At 36.2% G+C, this 20,422-nt stretch overlaps 1 protein-coding gene across 1 annotated transcript; it reads right to left on the bottom strand.

Annotated features, from left to right (window-relative positions):
• Window positions 1-342: 342 nt before the first annotated feature.
• On the bottom strand, window positions 343-16,454 carry NME8 (NME/NM23 family member 8). Its single transcript, XM_059867202.1, has 15 exons — window positions 16,422-16,454; window positions 16,266-16,323; window positions 15,269-15,375; window positions 14,168-14,239; window positions 13,007-13,123; window positions 12,024-12,090; window positions 10,745-10,821; window positions 9,416-9,508; window positions 7,269-7,417; window positions 5,792-5,970; window positions 4,103-4,247; window positions 3,196-3,300; window positions 2,339-2,487; window positions 1,160-1,304; window positions 343-565 (listed from the first exon to the last, which is right to left on the bottom strand). The coding sequence occupies exons 1-15, from the start codon at window positions 16,452-16,454 to the stop codon at window positions 343-345; spliced, it is 1,719 nt and encodes a 572-aa protein (XP_059723185.1).
• Between the last annotated feature and the right edge of the window lie 3,968 nt (window positions 16,455-20,422).

Raw genomic sequence — 20,422 nt, 5'->3', positions numbered from 1 at the left:
TCCTTGACCCTTGTCCTTGTTCTTTTTAAGATAGCTATACACAAAACACTTTAGAAACCTGGAATTATTGGAAATGCATAAATCTGTTAAAATGATTAAATAAAAAAAAATCTACTAAGCCTATAGAAAGAAACCATTACTAGTGTCAAACTCCTAGCAGGTGTTACTTGTTACCTTGCTATGTTTTGCAATATGGAAGAGCTGATAGCAAAACCTGCCCAACTAAAATTGGATGGACTCTGAAAAAAAAGGTGTGTTTATGTAGTCTGAAATATAGTGCTTGCATAGACAAATCCATCTAATTACATGAATATCAATTTTCAGAGACTGTCTCTTAATTGTTTAGTCTGCATCCAGCTCTCCAAATGCAAATTGAATACTTCTCTCTGCCTGTTCTATATTAGATGAACCGTGAACAGCATTAGCCAAAATATCGTGTGCAAACTGAGCCCTGATTGATTTAGGACAGGTCTTCTTTGCCTCTTCTGGATCAGGTGGACCTATGAGTTTCTTCCATTCTTCCACAGCATTTTCCTTTGATAAGACCATTATCACTGATGGACCCCTGTAAAGTCAATATAAAAAAATGTCTTAAACTATTCTGAGATTTCTGAGATGCAGACTTAGCTTTAATGTCAGAGGTACCAAGAAAGGTTATAATAAGCATTGAACTATCTTAATTTCGTTGACCTGCTTAAATATTAAAATTTGTTTCTGCGTGTTTTGTTTAAGGAAAAATCCCATATTTGGAAGCCAAAGAGATTATGATGATCTGATATTTGGATTTGGACTTCTTGTCCCAAAGACATTCTCACCCAATAATTTCTGAAGCAAGACAATACATACTGTTTTTATCAGCTATACTAACAATATTATGAGGAAAATATTTGTTCTGCATGAGGAGAAAAAGGATCCCATTGGAAAGCAGTTCCTTTTCAGGGAAAATAAAATCCAAAATAAAACTATCCATAAGTTTGGAAGGAATTGTAAATCTCCCTTCTAAAGGGAGAGTATTCTGTGCTAGAAGCCACTAAACTTGCCAGAAAGAGTGATGGGTTGTAAAATCCTTTCACCAGTTATGGTGTAGCATGCTTTGTTGGCACTGTAGAAAGTGTGATGTCTACTTACATACCTCAGTACTGTAAACCAAGGCACTTACTGTGTCATAAAATTCACCAGGTCATCAAAAAAGGGTTTTCCTTCGTGATCCTTGTAAAAGTGTGCAGCCATTTCCCGAGTTAAAGATTGTTCTTTTACCTTTGTGATGCTAAATCCAGCCTCTTTAACTTTTTTCATAATTTCATCTAGGAGAATAACAAACAAGTTCATTTTTGGTTTGAAATGGTTTAGATGCAAAAAATGCAAACCCCAAACACCCAAAATTTAAAAGTTTCAGAAAATACTAGATGCCTTCTTCTAAAAAAATCACCAATAGCTATTAGAATTCTTCTTACGATATCAAACCAAATATGGACAACATAAGAAACACTTTGACAGTCCTCTAAAATAGGCAGAAACCATTGTCACTGCATTATCCATCTTGATGCACGTATCAAACCCAGATTTTAATAAACTATGCCAATATAATTCACTGTTATTTCTCACATTGAACAGAACGTGGACTGTAGTTGTCATGCTGCATCAAACATCAGCTGGCTGACCAAAATCAATCTGGATTTTCACAAGAGGGGAAGATAAACTCACAAAAGCCAATGATGAATTAGCATTAGAAAGACTACCAAAATATGTTAGGACAGAATAGAATAATGCTAAGTAGGGGGTCTAGGTAGAGGATTTTTGAAGAGTGGCAGCAAACATCCTCAGGGCAAATTCTGAATTCTACACACTGCTCTTTTTATTTTGATTTTTTTACTCCTTATTCCCTTAGACTAACAGTAAGTTAAATCTTACTGGGAATGGGAATGCATCTAACTGAGCAGTGACCCCTTTTGAGTCAGTAGTGATCCCTGCTTGAAATTAGTAATACAGGTTTGGCAAGTGTCTCTTTCCTTTGACTAATAAAGATGCTGGGCAGGTAGTATGCAGAAGTAAGTAAGCCTGGCCCTTAAACAGTTCAACATAGCTAGGAACTCTTTTTCTTCAATTCATCACTATTCTAGCGAAGGAAGACTGATAGGCAGGTTAAGCAAAAGAAATGTCACATTTGAGATCTTGATCTGAATTATGCAAGCTATGTAAAAGCATTTCTCTGCATAGACAATGTACTTCAGAGAATCAGAAGAATGCATTTGAAGTGATTTACTTCAGTGTGCACTGCTAATCCTTTGCAGAAATTATTACATCACTAGATATAGCCCATACTCTCTAAATGCCATACCTTTATGAGTAGTAGCATCAGGTTTGATTAATGCAAAGGTATGTTCCTCAGGGAAGAAGAACTCTAGTTCCTTCTGAGCATCGCTGGGTGTAGAGCTGCCATGCAGCTGATTTATAGGTATGTGTTCAAACGCAAACAGTGCACGCCAACTAAGAGTTGTTAAAGAAGTGAAGTTACTTAAAAGCATAGCCGTTTTGAGCTCTGAACTATAATTAGCCTCAAGCCAGGGAGTATAAAGTAGTGTTGATTTGGAAATCTGAAATATAAACACCCACCCTCCCCCTGAAATATAAACACCTCCTTGGTGATGTTGTATTTCCAAGAAATACCATTTATATCTTAATGAGATGGCACTTCTGTCAGCAGCAGGTAAGGTGATACCATTGCAGTTTCCTAGAGCAATGTGATAAGAAGGCAGAACTAAGGTGTCTGTTTGCAAACTGTGTAGGAGAAATGTAGTCACAAAATATTCTACTGATGCAAAGTTGTTTTCAATAAGCGACAAGAAAATCTTAGTGGTATTTCAAGAAAAAATAATGGTTGTATTTTTAAGACCCCCTCCCCCCCACTATAAGAATACGTATTACCAGCATTTTTCTCTGACTCCCCTTTCAGTTCACTGCACTTTTTAAAACTCAGATTTTAATTCTATTTAGCAGCCATTATATCTCAAAAAAATGCTGAGGTTCCTATGTGTAATACACTACCACCTCCAAGAAAAGCTTAAAAACTGCAGAAATGCATGTCTCTTTCCAGATGGTGGCACTACAGTTACACTAGTTGGAATGTGGGATGAGATGAGAAATGTGAAGGGAAGTTGAAAGCTGTGAATGATGGTTTGCTTCTGTGACTATTACCTGTCTGGATCTTCCCTAGCCTCTTCAAGGATCTTTGGGCCTAGTAAACTTCTCCAGTGTGCTACAGCATTTTCTCGTGTTAGAGCCAATACAAGAGTTGGACCACTGTACAAGGGGAAAAGTAGCATTAAAAAACAAACAAACAAAAACAAACAAACTCCAAACAAACAAATAAAAATTACCCCAAAACCAAACAAAAAACCTATTGGAACTTTTTAAAACTAATTTGATTATATATAGCCCAGACTAGGAAAATGAGCCCCAGTATTGGGGGACCTTAAAACTGATCTGATTGTTTAAACAGGTACAGGCTGATAAAAGCTTATGGGGCTTAAATATGAATTTAAATTGCAAAGTTACTGTGTTTTGTCACAATGGCAAGACAGAGAAAGACTGATCATGCCCCAATCATGAAGGGAATATCCAAACATGATTTATTTCTCTTCCCCAAGTAATCTAGCACATGGCCTGGTTGAAGATTTCAGTGCTCTCCTACAGACAACCTAAATGCAGCCTTTTCAAAGCAGACCTAAACTGTTTTCACTCAAATCAGTGGACTTGGCCACTGAGACATCATATATACAGCAATATGGAATAGCTAGTTACTTTTAAAGGTTAGATTTTTTAAAAATTTGTTTTGCTTGGAAATTATTTAATTATCCGCAGTTATCTGTTCCTGTGTTGTGTTTTACTAAATTTTTAGACATGTGTATCTTGCAGCCATGTATTATCCAGGAAGTGTTCAACACCAGGTTGGATGGGAGTCTGAGCAACTTATTCAGGTGAAAGTTGTCCTTGCCTGTGGCAGGGGGTTGGAACTAGATGTGCAATAATAATCCCTTCCAACCCAAACCATTCTGTGAGTCTCTTATTCAACAATTATTTATTGTGAAAATTTCAGTCTTACCTGGTCATTTGCTCTAGAAGGACTGGGAAGTAGTCTTGATCTACATGCTCTTTGTAAAATGTACGTACTTGGTCCTCAGAAAGAACTATTTCTTTCTGCATTGCTATTTGGAAACCATCATCCTGTATCTTTTGAATGATGGAATCTGTTAAATATATTTAAATAATGCTAAATTGCCATCCATTCTTTCATTTGAACATTTGTAGAGAAATGACACGGGCTTTTCAATGTTAATGTTATATTTTTAATGGGTGAATATTTTTCCTAACTAAAGAACAGGGAACTCATTTAAAGCAACTGCTAGGAGGCATCACTAGTTGCCTGGACCCTCAGAAAACTGATCCTCATCATATTTAGGCTTTCTCATGTTTAAAAAGTCTAGGTAGGAAATCCTGACTGACAAATATGATGAGAAACATGTTACTACCAGCAAAAGAAGGTCTAAGGAATTTGAATAGGTGAAATGTTTATTTAACTAAGTCTTACAAGACCACACGGGTAAGTAAGCAGTATTTGGCACAAGTCAAAATTTCCTACAAAATTAATGTGTAATTCCTTAAACTGCAGAACTGCTGCTCTAAGCAACATGCTAGACAACCATAAGTAACATAAATTCACAAGGAAAGATCAAAATTGTAGTCTTTCAGCTCTCTGCACATAATATTGCTCAAGTACAGGGATTCTCAGGTTAGAAATAAAAATACTATCTGAAATCTAGGAAGAAATGTAAATGTATGACTGAGAAGAAAAGTAAACTTGCTTGGATGAAGCTGCATGTAATGGGATAGGTTTTTAAATTTAATCTGTAGAAGTCTGTTTAGAACTGCCTTTGAGCAGCACTGTCTCATGCAGCATAGGACATCTTAGGTTAGATATTTTTCCCCTTGCCATTGATCTATCCTGAGCCTGCTCTTCAAGAATATCAGCTACTTTATTATGGTGAGAAATCTAGGTCTGTATACCACACAAGAAAATATGAGCTTCTCAGAGAGGTCTTCTAGAAATATTTCATCTGCAGAATTTCTTGAAAAATTAACCAAAGGAACAAAATATCATTGACATTTGCATTCTCAATATATGAAAAACATTAACTGTAGGAGTGTGCCCCCTGCTGAGGGAGTGAACAAACTATCCTTTGTCCCCTCAAAAACGAAAGAAGCCCAGAAGTTTCTCTCCTCACTTATGTGAAAAAGGCATCTTGTAGGCCTAGGGGACTTCACCTCAGACTTAAGGATAGCTAATTGGACAGAAGCCAAAAAGTCTCACCTGGGAAATTTACTAGAAAAAGAAGGGAACAAAGAAACTAATCGCTTTTGTAAGGTGTTTTACCAGAAGAAAGAACCTCTGGCACCTGGCTCAGTTTTTCTATGTTTGTTATTTTGCCTTTTAATAAACCTTTTTGTTTCCAACACTGCAACAGAAGCCATCCTGCTGATTTTTATGCCTCCAAGGGTAGTTGAGCTATCTTAGGTGTGTTATAGACCTCCAAGATCTTATGAGATCTGGCTCAAGGAGGCTCCTATAACCATTAACCTCATAACTTCATTCCAAAGATTACTCCTGGCCTAATGCTGGAGAGACAGTATAACTGAAAAAAATATCATTAATTGAGTTAGAATTTATAATTCAAAATTCAAAATATGAGAGTTTTATATACCCTTGATAGAAAATATAGTTATTAACACTTACTTCGCCTTTCCTTCAAGAGAGTAGGTCTAATTATGGCCAAAGTCCTTTCAGCATGATGTCCTCCCTCCTCAATATGAAAATTTGGGAAAAAGAAGGCAAGCTGTCTGCTGGCATCTTCAATACTGTCTTGCACATCACATAAATTTACCAGACTCTCAGTTTCCTTGAGTGCTGGCAACCTGATGAAACATGAAGCAATACAGTATTTAAGACACTGCTTATTGTTAACAAGCTGAATTTTTGAAAATGTACTTTCTTAAAATTTAGTGAAACATAAGAATAGAATGTAAAACTAAGTTTTTATTAAATTCAGATTCATGAGTAAAGTAACATTTCTGAGAAGAGAATTATTAATCTTCTCAAAAAGTGCATGTTCATGTGCTCTGAAGGAGAAACCTCAGACAGGCCTCTTTAACAATTCCCCTCTAGCTTATCCAAAATTGTTTCTCTGTTTCATGAGATAGAATTACTATTGACAAGTGGACAGTGTATAATGAATGAGCAATAGAAGTCTTGTGCTTAATTTATGTACGGCATGATCATAAAAATGATAGCACTACAGAGTTGTTGATAACAGAGACCCTTCTCATTTTTTCTTGCCTGTTTATTTAGCTGTGTAAATAAAGTCCCTCTTGGCCACTTGTAGAAAATGCAGTATTCCCCAGCTGTACTTAATGCAGAAAGGGATGCAGCAGGCACTGACAAAAATGTCAATTACTATAACAAATTAATTTTTGAACAAAGTATTTAAGCTCAGGTTGCATTAAGTCAATGTCTTGTCTAAATATAAAACTTGATCTGATATTTGAATTTTTGTGAGTACTCTATTGTCTGAGGCTGTGTATACAACTATCATCCTTAAACTTCTCCTCAAGCCCTTGGCATAGAAGAAAAACACACATTTCAAGATACCATGGTTGTGAACAGCTAATCCTTACAAATTTTTTCATATCTTGGACCAGGGTGGGGACATCAACCCAGTATGCTTCCCCTTCTCTGCTGGCTTTTACAGTGTTCCCAGGGAGAAGAGCATGTCTCAGGCATGCCCTGGTCTGTCCTGGGCCATATCTACAGCTTCCCAAGGAACATAGGGGTAAACATGGGAAAGAGTGCAACCTTCAGTGCAGGCAGTGCAGGCAGTCCCGTGGCACAGGTGAACTAGAATTGCAAGGACTACATCAGCTTTGAAGTGTGTCATTGTTCCCATTGTTCTGAGAACCCACTGTAGGTGAGTTCAAAGAGATCAATGACCTTGGCTCGTCATCTTTAACTAGGAAGCAAGGAATTTCTGAATTCCCATGAGAACTGGGGCTGCATCTCTCATGGTGGTCCTGTGAAGGACTAGGCAAAGAACTCTGCCTGCTCCTTGGACCTGCACACGTGGGCACATCTACATCTATAGGAACGTGCCTTGGTTTATGGTATGCTCTGAATACTGTGACTGAATTACACATACACATTTTTCACTGGTACTTACTTGACTGGCTCAGGCTCAGGCTCACCAGACTCACTTGTTCTGTGTAGTTCTATCCAATGAGGAATAGCACCAGTTGCTTCTTTTTTAGTGATTATCAAAACATGACATGGTCTACTCATCATGAATTGAACGAATGCGTTAAAGTCAGGCTAAAAAACAAAAATTTTCCCCCCTGTGAATTGCAGGCACTCTGAGTTTGTCATTGGAAATGAGACAATTATGCTTTTAAAGTCATTAATGCATTCACATACATTCCTCAGAACTCTGATATATTGTTTGGGAAGATTTTTTTATCAATCATTTGAGGCAACATTATCAAATGTCCAAAAAGAAAGTAAATTGAGATAAAGTCATATAACTGCTTTAAACAAATACTTGATGTTCTTCCAAGTTAAAATGCAAATGAGAAGAATGAAGAAAATTATCTAGAGGTTCAATGTGATCACTTGCTATGCTTGTAATACAGCATGTAGTGTGACATAAGAAACTGCAACACAGTTCCATGGATAATTTTTGAAATTAAAAATCATGTAGCTATAAGTATAGAACACTGAGCTGTTTGCAAGACATTTGTAGGCTCTCCCTTCATTTCCTTTGCTATGTGCTTTTCACTTCTTCAGTTTCAACTTACAATCCTATAAAAGTACATTTCCATCAGAAAAACAAGTTTTGAAACTTATGGTGTGAATTGTTAATTTTATTTCTTTTTTGTATGTCACCTTTTTCTTGGGGATATCTATTCTCCTTTTAAATATTTGACTAAATCCTTATCAGCCAGCATCATGTCATTGCATATGATAGTTTTTTCCTTTAGTAATATGAGGATGAAGTATTCACATATATGCTTTCAATTAATTGCTTTTCTCTTTCAATTATCTTCACATCTATGCATTTTCTTAACCCATTTCCCAAGATGAACAAACTAGTCCCAAATTTGGCTGCTATTCCCATGAAGATGAGTTACTTTTACCTCTGTTTCAAAACTGGCTCTATCTAACCTACAATCCCAGCTTCGCTAAAACCAAGCTCTTCATGGTTTCTTACAAGGTCTCCCCATTACTTCCTTTTTAAACCATAATGCAGCCATCTGTGATTACTATCACTTTTCTTTTTTCTCTCTGACTTTAGTAGGAGCCATCTCATCTCACTCTTATTCATTTGGAATGCCACAGGAACACCTTCCCACCTTCTCCTTCAGATTAGGTGAACCCTTCCATTGCTACTTCTAATAAAATCAAACAAACTGTTTGAATATCATTCCAGCCTCTGTCTATCTTACACATATAGCAGAAGGTAAAAATATTTGCTAAGGAACTTTATTTTTTGTCTCGGATCCTTCTGAAGAGTTAATTTTAGTTATCACACTGCTGGAAAATATGACCATATCCAGGTGCTAGTTTGCTAGACCACGGCCATTTAATGGTGGATAGCCTAATTTAATTATTTTCTTGAACTTTATGTCTGTCTTTAGCTATTTTTTGTTCCCTAATATAGGACAAGGCACAAAAACCCATAGATTTTGGCTGAGATGCTTTCCCGCTCTGCCTGTGCACATATTTATTCCCAGAAAAACCCCATGATAAAATCTGGGAAAAAAAAAAAAAAGTATAATATGTAATATCACTTATTTTCTGGCTGGAATAATATATGTCAAATAGATATACACTCTCACATAGATGACACTGGATTTTGGGTTTGCGCCATATTTCAGCACCTAATAGCCAAGGTCGAGTAATTGCAGAAATAATCTATACAGCACTCTAATTTTCTTTCCTACAAAGGTCACTAGGCCTGTCATAACACATTTTAAAATCAGTATAATTTTATTTTGATAAATAGTGTTATAAATTTAGCTCTGTGTCTAAGGATTATGCACATTTAGATAACAGAAAGAAGAACTAAATCTTTTAGTATTTAATTGGAGGTCATTTTAATTTGGTTGGAATATTAGATTGCTACATAGTGATATTTATATGAGTCAGTGAAATAAAGGGAGTGGGAATATCTCTTTTTTTTATGTACTAAATCTGCATTAATTCAGTTCTTCAATATACCTAAAATTTACCATACAGAGATTTGCAAGCACATCTAGTAACAATTATATGTTTTACCTGATCCTTTCATTTATATTTTTAGTTTGGTTTTACCTCATCTTTATTCCTGGAATAAAATACTCTGATTTGCTCTTCAGTAAGCATTCTTTCCTCATCTGCTTCAATGCCAAATCCTGCATCTTTAATCTGCAATTATTCAATTATTACTCAGGGACATTTGAAAATACATACATACAAAATCCTATATTATTGTAAATCTAAAGATTGATTGGTTTTGGAAGCTATCTTAAAATTAAAATTCTTTGAAATATTCAAAATATAATCTCTATCTTTGTCTAAATGGAACTTCCAGCCTTTCAAAGCACTTCACTTAAGCTCAGGATTACAATACACCTAAGTTAATGTTTGAGAAAAAATAAAGTGCAGTTCAATGTATGAAGTACATTCATTCAGTAGGTAATAATCCCTTTTATTTCACATTGATTAAACTCCTTTGGATCACTGTGAGTGGTTAACATGAAATTTATGTTGCAAGAAACTATAAATAATATTTTAACCGTAGTAGTCACATAAATGTGCACTTGTTAACAGTTGTTGTATTAGGCTAAACTACTTGGCTTTAGAAACAGCAAATAAGAAAAAAATTGAATCTACCTTATGATTTTCTGTTTTAAGCTAGGTTACTTCACTAAATGCAAGCATTTGTGAGAGATGCACACAAATCAAAGTTCACGTCCATTGGTGTGAGGTTTGTACCATATACTGGTATTTTAACAGCCAAGGCAGTATCCAGCTCCAGTACTGATGATACACCAAAATTAACCTGTGTACCAGCACTCTGCTCTATAAAAGCCCCTGTAGTGCTGCTGAGTGTTTGCAGCCTGCCCTGACAAGGCTGGCTGTGCATCCTGTGTTGGAGAACATACCTCATGAGCCAAGTAGCCACTGCTCCAGCTAAACTCTTTTCAAGCATTGCCTTTTGTTTTTGTCCTTTTTATTTTTTTTTTTGCCTTTACTGAGCTTCCTTCCTTTCCAGCTAAGGTAAAGTAATTGCAAAAATAACCCATATAGCACTCTGATTCCCTTTCCTGCAAAGGTCACTGTCCCTGATATAATACTTATTAAAATTCTTTTCGTTTGGTCTTAATGTATTTTGTTATAAGGCTTTTTATTTTTTCGTAACAGAAGCAATATGAACCAATGTCTAACCTCTGCTGGCATAGAATATTAAAGCAATAATATAAATTTGAATGTCATATTATTTCAGGTAAAAATTATTGTGCTTTTATCATCCTTAGCAGAGAAGTTTTATCAGATTCTGTTCCAAAGTCTGGGCATAAATTAGGATCTACTTAACCTTACATTTTGCCATTATGTCTCTTAAATAAATAGAATAAAGGAATATTTTAAAATTCTCTCTACCTTTCTTTTAATTTCTTCTACACGTCCTGCTAAGACATCATCAGGTTTTATAATTCCAACAGAATAAGTAATTACTTCTGAAAAAGGGAAAAAATGATGTGCTAAGTAATACATTCACCAAAATAAAGGGAATCATCTTTACTGGACCTGAAGTTTACAGTTAAGCATTTGACTGTAACTCAATCAGATCCCAATAACTGTAGAATAATTTAAGATAGTGATAATGGAAACAGCAGACTACTACTTGTTACCAATACTACAAACACTTAAGCAACTGCATGTGTTAAGGAAAATACTCCTGCCAAATGTTAGCGTATTAAAGTGTCTGAGAGATCCCCTAACCTGAAGCTGAACCCGAGCTAAAGCTCTGTTTTCTGTTTTTCTATCATGCTTAGGTTTTGGGGATTAGTATGAAGTCTGTAGATAATTGATAAATGATAATACCATACTTCTAGGTCTCACAGGGTTTAAAAAAAAAAAAATAGGCTAAAGTTGAAGTCAGGAATTTGTCAGCTGAACCATACAATTAAAAAAAAAAAAAACAAAACAAACCAAAACATGCAGAGGAAGGAAAAGGGATGCCATGACTGTGATCTAATGCCTCTCATAGGGAAAAGAAAAAGCAAGATCAAGAAGAAGGAGAGGATGGAGGAGTTCCATTTCAGGGTTGTAAAATGGCATTCTCTGCATAGATGAAGCAGTAGGAACATTCAGTAACCGCAGATAACAATAAAAATAGAAAAGATGCAGGTCTCAGCTAATGAAAAACCTGAGATAAATCACAGACAGGACTTTTAAACAGGATGGTGCTAATTTTTCAATCTTTTTGGAAGCTTATCCTACTACTGTGGATTTATGTACTTTTAAAAATTGTTATTAAATCTAATCTGGCGAAAGAGTAATCTGTGAGAAGGCATGCCATTGCTTCACAGATTAACTCTTACAATCCTCTCAGGTTGGCCCCATCTTGGTATTCCAACTCAACAGATGTACACTGCTCACACAGGGACTGTGTAGAAGTGACTTTCAAGCCTTAACTTTACACAGGAAAATTCCCTGGCACACATCACTTCTGTCTAAAGTCTGAAGGTTCCCAGTGTGGGGGTGAAAATGTTGATGCTGACAGTCCAGTACATGAATTCCTTACAGAAGAGAGCTCAATTTTGTTAACACACCCAAAAGAAGGTCTATTAATGCTAGAGGGAGACAATTATTAATCAAAATATATTTGTTCTCTTTCTTTCCCTTAACATTTCTAAAATAAATCAAATATATTTACCCTCCTCTACAACCTCCTCAGCAGACCCATCTGATGAACCTTCATCATGAAAAACAAGTTCTTCTACCTAAGATAATTGCAAATGGAGTAAAAGTGCATCACCAGTGCAAAAGCAAAGTCACCAAACACAACTGTCACATCTTTATAATACATATATCTTAATTTTGCTACCCTGGAAAACAAACAATTCTTAGAAGGACCTTTGGTCAGTCCTATTTTCCTTAACTGAATTTGTTTGTTAAAAAGCTCTTTTTACTCTAAGTGGAGTTCTTTCATCTCCATTTAAACAAAACAGGCAATGAGAATGAATATTTCTCATGTCTTTGTTTCATATGATTTAGTTCCTAAGTTATTTATAAAAATTACTTAGTCCTGAAAGAAAAAAGATGACTGAAACATTTATGAGCTAGTGGCATTTCATCCATCTCTCAAATTCTTACATTGCTAGGCTAACCTGTAGATTTGTTAAATTTATATAAAGTACCATAATGGAAATCTGGGAGTTCTGAGGAGAACAAGCAACTGAGGAGGATTGACTCTGCTGCTACTGTGAATTCCAACAGTCGGATCTTTCAAAGTGCAGGCTATTGAGGTCAGACTGAGCTGTCCTTATGTCCTTATGTTACCTGGAAGTCAGGACTCAAATGTGATGGAATACACTTGTTGAATGGCCTTTGTTTTTTGTAGCAAACTGGATTCATTAGGTACAGAGCAATCCCCATGGCTTTGAGCAAACTGATCTAGTGAAAGGTGCCACTGCCTGTGGCAAGAGGGGTTGGGCTAGATGATCTTTGAAAGTGTCTTAGAACCCAGATAATTTTACTTGATTTCAAAAACAAAGGTGCATCATATATATAATTTTATTGTTAGGACCAAAATGTGGAAAATTAGGCATTATCTAAACACCATCACAGGCATTTAGTGAAACAGCGTAAGTGTTATAAAAATATACATTTATGCATAAGTATCTGGTTTGTGAGTACCTGAGCACGTTCCTTCTCTCCAGCTGCAATTTCCCTCTCTTCTTGCACTAAATCTGTTACTATCTTAGTTATGAGAGGAGCATTTACACCTTTCACCATTGCAAGAATTTTACCATGCTGTTGAAGAAAACACTGACAGTGAGTTTTCATCACTTTATTTACACATTTAGTTGAATTTTTGAAGCGTGCAATATCTTGCTAATTTTTTCCAGCTACATGATCATTTCTTATGCCTACTGAAGGAAATACCAAAGCTACTACTGCATCTATTATTTCCGAATGAAACTTTTGTGCATTTAATTCCTTGTTTCCTTCTTTACCAAATTTTCCATGTTTATTTCTAGGCTCAATACTAATAATACAGTTGGAAACAAATGCAAAAATGGATTTTATTTGTTCTTAATTTCTGTAACATGGAGTTTTCCATCTTTTTTTTTTTTTTTTGGTGAAAATGACTTTTCACTGCATTTTCTACCACATTCAGGTGCACAGTAGTGAAGCTAATGGTGACCAAAAATACTGCTAACATTTCTAGGCAGCATTCAGATTCAAACTTGAAAGAGTCCTGAAAGTGTCATTATCTTTGGTCCTCACTTATGGAAATTCAGATCCTGGCACCCTCAAGTTAAAACAACTCCCATCTCTTCTTAAGTGAGCAGTGTGCTACAGCTGTGTCCTAGGAGAAGCAACTTTCTGTGTTCATCAGTGAGAGATAATAAATATATGATTAATTGCTACAGTTCCTCAAGTATGAAAACACAGTTTAATCTGTTATCTTAAAAATCTTATAATTCCAGGAAATGTAAACTCTCTTTCCATTATGAAAAGTGCATAAATAATAATTTCAGTGTAACCACGTGTAGCTACTTTATGTAAGGCAAACCTGGAAAACTTACCTGGATTTCTCACTAACTACCAAAACAGTGACTACCACAATTCTTCTGTGGCTGTATGTGCAACAGCTACAACAAAAATGTGCTTGAGAATCACCAGATTCAGGCATGGAAAATGGCTCAAGCAAACAACATCAGATAATACTATACTACATAATGTAAAACGTAAAGATAGGATTTGTAGAGCTTCACATCTATTTTAAAATCTATTGAAAAGTTAAGGCAGAAGTAGGCAGCACATTAAAAGAAGCTTATGTGATGTACTTACAACACTAAAAAGAAACACAGGTTCACAGCTCCTCCTAAATGGTTTCAGAATTTCAATGTTGTCAGCTTCTGCCTGAAGTCAGACAAAAAACATTATTTGCTTACATAAGTAAGTATGCATATATAAAGAAAACCTTTTTACTCACAGGAAGACCCCACTCTTTAATACTTTGGTGTTGCAAACTCAAACTGCAGTCCTAAATACAACTGACAGTCCTTATAGTGATGAGAAAGAACTGTTTTGGTAATATGGGATTGTCCTCCCTTTGTATTACACCAATGAATCTTGGAAAAATATCTTCTCTTGATACTATTTTCTCATGTAGGTTATAATAACAAATATAATTGAAGGAGTAGCCCATGTAGTCTTGATGGAAGAGCTAATCCAGTGTATTAATTTTTTTGTGAAATGTGGTAAACTGTAGGAAAGCACGTGAGATAGCCTTGGAGCATAACTCCCTGCCTTTTTCATATATAAAAAATTCATGTTTTTTCTGAAAAGTTCTTTCATTGTGGAATTTTAAGTTTTCACCAACGTGAAAAAGGATAAACTTGGTCAACATATTGGATAAACTGAGTCTTTGAAGCAAATTTATCTGCCTTAAATAGGAGGTATGATGCACTCATACATCATATATATACTGCTAGTGTAAACAATTATTTTTACTACTACAGTTTTGTGAGTTTTTTTAAAATTTATTCCTTTTTGTTTTCTTAAAAATGAAATAAAAGGTAACATTTGCAAAAAAGATGCGACAGTTTTTCAGGGATATAAGAATTTTAAATGCAATGGTCCATAATACAGAGACCTAAAACTAACAGTTGTATAGCCTGGCTTTTAAATATTTCTGCAATCCCATCAAGAAAAACAAAAGTTGTGGGATATCAGCTATTTTTTATTATAGCTTCTTACATATTTTATTGCCATTTCTAATCTACTTTTAAACCGAGTCTTATGGGGAAATATGCAGGGAAAGCAACCAGGCCAAAATTATGGCAACTCAGCATAGAGACAGTAAAATGAAAGCTCTCCCTATGCAGATCAGAAGATCTATTTAAATCAAAATGTAGATATAGTCATACACAGGATTTGTGTCCTTACCACGGCAAAATGTAGCACATTATCTTCACTAAAGTCGTTCCTTAGTTTTTTCAATAAATTTAGCACAGCTTTGCAAGGACCACACCAAGCTTGATACACATCTATTACTAAAATGCAATAGTTTGGAATTAATAACAGATGACTTGAGGAACCTATAAAATGAGACATTCATGTTTGTGCTGAAGCAGCACTGGGAAGGCATTCACATGGATCTTTCAGTCCTCTTCTAGAGAATGACTGTATCATGAATTCATCAATGGATACATACTCTTTAATTTCAATTACTTTTGACATTGGACACCTACTTCAGAATACTCTTTGAGTTGATTAATCCAAATAGCAACTTTTATCTCATATTCCTTTTGCTTTTATTTTCTCTTCTTCTTTCCCACTGTTGGTTTTCATTCTTATCTAGACCTTTATTGTACAGGATTTTCACCTCCCTGAGCCTTTGTCTATTACAATCCATCTGCAGATATGATCCTGTTGCAGATTTTTTCCTTTTACCGAAAAACAGTTCCTAGGAGACCTAGGAGACAGTTATTGGACTAAATGAACTGAAAACTGGGAATAATGCATGTCATGATACATGCCCTCTCTAGAATGCTGCAATAATTATTTAGTCTGTGAAAGATTTTACACACAGATTCATCCAACTCCCTACCATGGAGAATACCATATTGGACAGGTGTTATGTATACATTGGTGTACAGCAGTATATTAAAGTAAGACTTAAATAAATATTATTTTGATGAGTATTTATCATATAAGATACTGTATATTCATAATTGTAATATATGATCTTTAAAGTCTTTTCCAAATGAAATAATTCTATGGTTCAATGACTCTATGATATATCTTTATAAATATTTAGTAATATAGCCTTTCTTTAAAAGACATGGTGCTAGTCTTCTAGGGTATCTATTAAAGCTAATATATAAATATGAAAACATGCATAAATATGTCCATGAAAGATTAAAAAATTAGCTCTTAGTACCTACTATACCCTTTATCTGCAGCATTTCATCCCACTGCTCTTGATCGGTTATTACAGTCTGAAACAAAATTAATTAACATTTTAACAATCTAAAAAGGCAGAAAAAGCAGAAAGGCTATTTCCCTCTAAAGTTGTTCAAGTAATTAGGATTTATACCTGGAGCTGAATTTCTTTCTTCTTGCCAGCCATTTCCCTGTGATTATAGGAAAAATATTGAAATCCAAAGCATATTTAAAGGTATTTAAAAGACCATGTGACATACAGAACTGATTTTTATGGTTCTCAAAGTATCACTGCCTTCTGATTCCCTTTGCAATTAACTCAACTGAAGCCCCTACAATGATGGTAGTTAATACTCCACTTTGGAATTCTGTGGAGAAATATGTAACTTGTTTGCAAAACCCCCATGGCTGAAGAAGCAGAAGAAAATTTAGTATCTTAATCTGTTAGGGTGTGCAAAACTTTTGGCCTCAACAATCTTTCAAACTTATAATCACTCTGCTCAGAATAGCCACAGGCACTTTGATGGGATGACAGCTGCTGTAACACTGGACCACTTCAGAAAAATATTGATTAAAGAGCTTAAACTCTAATAACATCAAATCAGTCTTCCTGTCTGCTGGAATACATAAAAAGCAATGACATACTTGTGTGCCATAACTAAACTCCCAAACTGAATCCTGATACGTTCATCATTTTGTCATTAATAAATAATGTCCTTCATATATTTATGATAGACAATTAACTGTGAACCAGACAGAACAACAGTTCTGATACCTATGTGGATGGAGTTTGACTTCACATGGGCAGCTTGAGTTTCAAGAGTTCTTGGTTAAGATGGTGGTCTTTGCCTGAGGGAAAAAGATAGAGCCCCCGGGAATGTGACCTCCTCTGGCACTGTTATTTGAGAAGTCAACGAGCAAATATGTCCAAGATTGAACTATCCTGATACACTCACCAAAGCTGTTCCCTTCACAGCACAGACTGAGGCACAGAAGACAATATGAGAGCTCTTACCATTGTTCTTGTTTCACATTTCATGTAAAAGTGTCGGTAAGAATTCAAATTTTAAATGGAGGCTTTCTTCAAATCCTTTAAACAAGGAGGTGATACAAAGCATGGCATTAATTCCTATCCTTTAAAGACTAAGGAGATGATGCTGCCCACTGACACTAGAGGGAACTGGCAGATGGAAATATGTCATATTCGAAGGAAATCATCAAAATAACCTATCTTTCACCTGTTACCTTCTGTCACTGAGCAATGGCAATCAATTCTTCGCAAGATCAGTTCTGCAAAACATAAACCAGTGCATAAAAATGGTCTATACATCCCAATCGTTCTACACATGCTCTCCAACTAAAAATATGCAGTCATACACACTCAGATGGCAAAGCAAAGCACTGCAAAACAGACATGTGCTGTATGAAAATATGCAAATGTGCACATTAGTCTGGCATAGTAGCTCAGTGTGACAGACATGGGAAGGTTACACGTGACACCTATATTTTAATTAAAATTTTCACATAACATACTTTCAATAATGCAGTCAGTACTATACTGATTAAACCTGCACAGATAAGCATGTTTTCTCCTTTGTCTATGATATGGGCAACATGTGTCTCTAACCTTGACAAAAGACATTTTTCTATCCACACTTCAGCATGGATGTGCAAACTCTGCATCTCTTACTCCACTCTTTACAACCAAAACTCCTTCCTTGAACTAGTCAGACATAAAAAAAGATCTGGGTGCACACTCAGATACACTGACAAAGTGATACTCAAATATGCATAGTCTTTGCAGATAGCCATTCAACATTTTAGCACAAACCCTCATCACACATATATACATGAAGATTCCCAAGAACTTGTGAGATTTTGCCATGCTGCTGTGTGTATGTGCTTAAAGACACCTAACACCCTGAGCATAAGCTCCTGTGTGTGACAGAGGATCTTTGGGAGTTCCTAGGTGGCACTCTGGTGGATCATCTGCCCCCCCCCCCCCCCCACCCCCAGAGAAATATGTGTAAGTGAACAAATGCACACACAGAGGCCAGTTCAGGGCCAACAGTGCTCTACACCAGATGTTGTAACCAGCAAGAGCTCCCAGACACCCGTGTACCCTGTGGTTTCTCACACACCCTCCACAGTGAGCACACCACAGCACAGTGGCTTGGGTACCACTCAGCCCTGAGCTGGGAGTCCACTCAGGAGCACACAGGCTCACCCAGCCCACTTGCACCTATCCTGGAGCAGCCACTCACCTGGGGACACTCTGTGGCCGTCCAACTGCTGCCCCTCAACGGCCCTAACGGCCTCCCCCATCCTTTATCTGCCCAGCCCCATCTCTGCTCCATCTCCAAGGGTCATTTCTCCCCCCACACCTTATTTTATCTGTCTGGGGTTGACATGGCACAGACAGCTGAGATACAGGCATGCTGAGAGGGAAATGGAGTGAAAGGTTGGGAGGAAGCAACACCATTTTCTCTGTTTTCTTTGCCCTAGGGAAAGTCAACCTTATCCTTTTAACATGTGAGAAAATTAGTCTTGGCACCTAATTAATGATCTACCTTCACTCTGTCTTAATTGCAAACTGTGAGACATTGGAGACTAAAAGAGGAAGATTTTAGTGGCAGTCTGGGTGACCAGAAGAGAGTCTCAAAAGCCACACAGTGGTGACTGCCCATGCTCATACACTATCAGTGCAGGTCTGTCACCACGCTGGTGCAAAACAAAGTTACCATTTTAAAGATGCACATTTGCCCCTCAGCAACCCCCAAAAAGTCACAGAAGTTAAAGGCAAAACTTATTTATACATGTAGAAAGCACAATTGTTCCAGAGTACAGTGTGGCTATTTTAATGTATTAACTCCTACAGGCATTGTAACTGGTGGGAATTTCTTTGTTAAGGTAAAGGTTTGAGAATGTTCACAAATCAAATGTTGGTGTCTCTAAACTGCACACTTATCACATATGCATGTCGCTACAGAACTATAAATTGTCCTTGAATCCAATTTATCTTTGAAACCCTGCCTAGGCATGCTATATGCTGACATGTATGTCTACCACATCTTAAGAAAACCTAGTTTCAGTGACTTTTTTGTAGCTTTTCTTTATTCTGCTGCTTTTCACCAAAGCAGGACTTGCAAAGCCCTAAAGAAACTTTTAATTCATGAAAATATTATGAAGAAAAAAACTAGGGAAAACAAGCTCTTAGAGGCACTAGAATAGACGTTCTTCCTCGCAGTTAAATCTTCCCAAGTTGATGGATGTTCATTCTGCAGTAGTGGGAATGAGGCAACGTTTCCACAGAGTTGCTGCAGCTTTCAATGCTGAGATTGTGCCTAGCATCTTGGATTAGATCAACTAGGTGACAAGAGATATTTTGTATTCAGATTGGAAATAATGCGTTATATGGCCAACATCAGTCACTTCCTACGTTTTTTACTGGAAAACCCTAACTTTGGAACTAGTACAAGCTCTGAATTGGCCTGCTTGGGAGTGAGGGAGTGCCATTGAATAATCTTTATTTTACTGCAGGAAGTAGGAAAACCACTTTTGAAGCCTTCATAGACATACAAAATTGGGAAGAACTATGAAAGATGAGATATTTAACCCAACTGCCATGTAGAATTTAAAGACACAAAGACTAGGCTATGTTTCTGGAGTTTCCTTCACAAATTGCAAACTTTTTTATCCAGACCACTTTTTTAATGAACAGACAGTGTTTTATATGTTACAAAACCCCACCCCTCAAAAAAGTCTTGAAGAAAAACACTAGGATGAGGTAATGCTCATGTACCAAATGTCAAAAGGCTGACACAGCCTGTTCTTTAACTGCTCTGTTGGAATGAATTATATGTATGCTTTGGATATCTCAAAATAGTTAATGTAAAGGGATTTTGTATTTCAAAATGCTGAAAAAAAAATCATCCTTTAGTTTAGACAGTATGGTTCTATAAAATTTTTAATGAATTTAATGATGACATACTTAGCTTATGTAGACCAACAGTATTCATGATTTTTTTAAAGGGCATCCAGAAAGAAGGGGTTAGGAGTTTACGAGGTTTTTCCCTGAATCAAAATTATTAAAGTTTTGTATCATGTATATGAAAAGTATAATGAAAATATGCATTGGATAAACCACAATGGATT

Source organism: Haemorhous mexicanus, chromosome 1, assembly GCF_027477595.1.
Source record: "Haemorhous mexicanus isolate bHaeMex1 chromosome 1, bHaeMex1.pri, whole genome shotgun sequence".
Taxonomy (NCBI): Eukaryota; Metazoa; Chordata; class Aves; order Passeriformes; family Fringillidae; genus Haemorhous; species Haemorhous mexicanus.
Note: the sequence above shows the minus strand (reverse complement) of the source record. Positions and strands in the feature narration are given on the sequence as shown.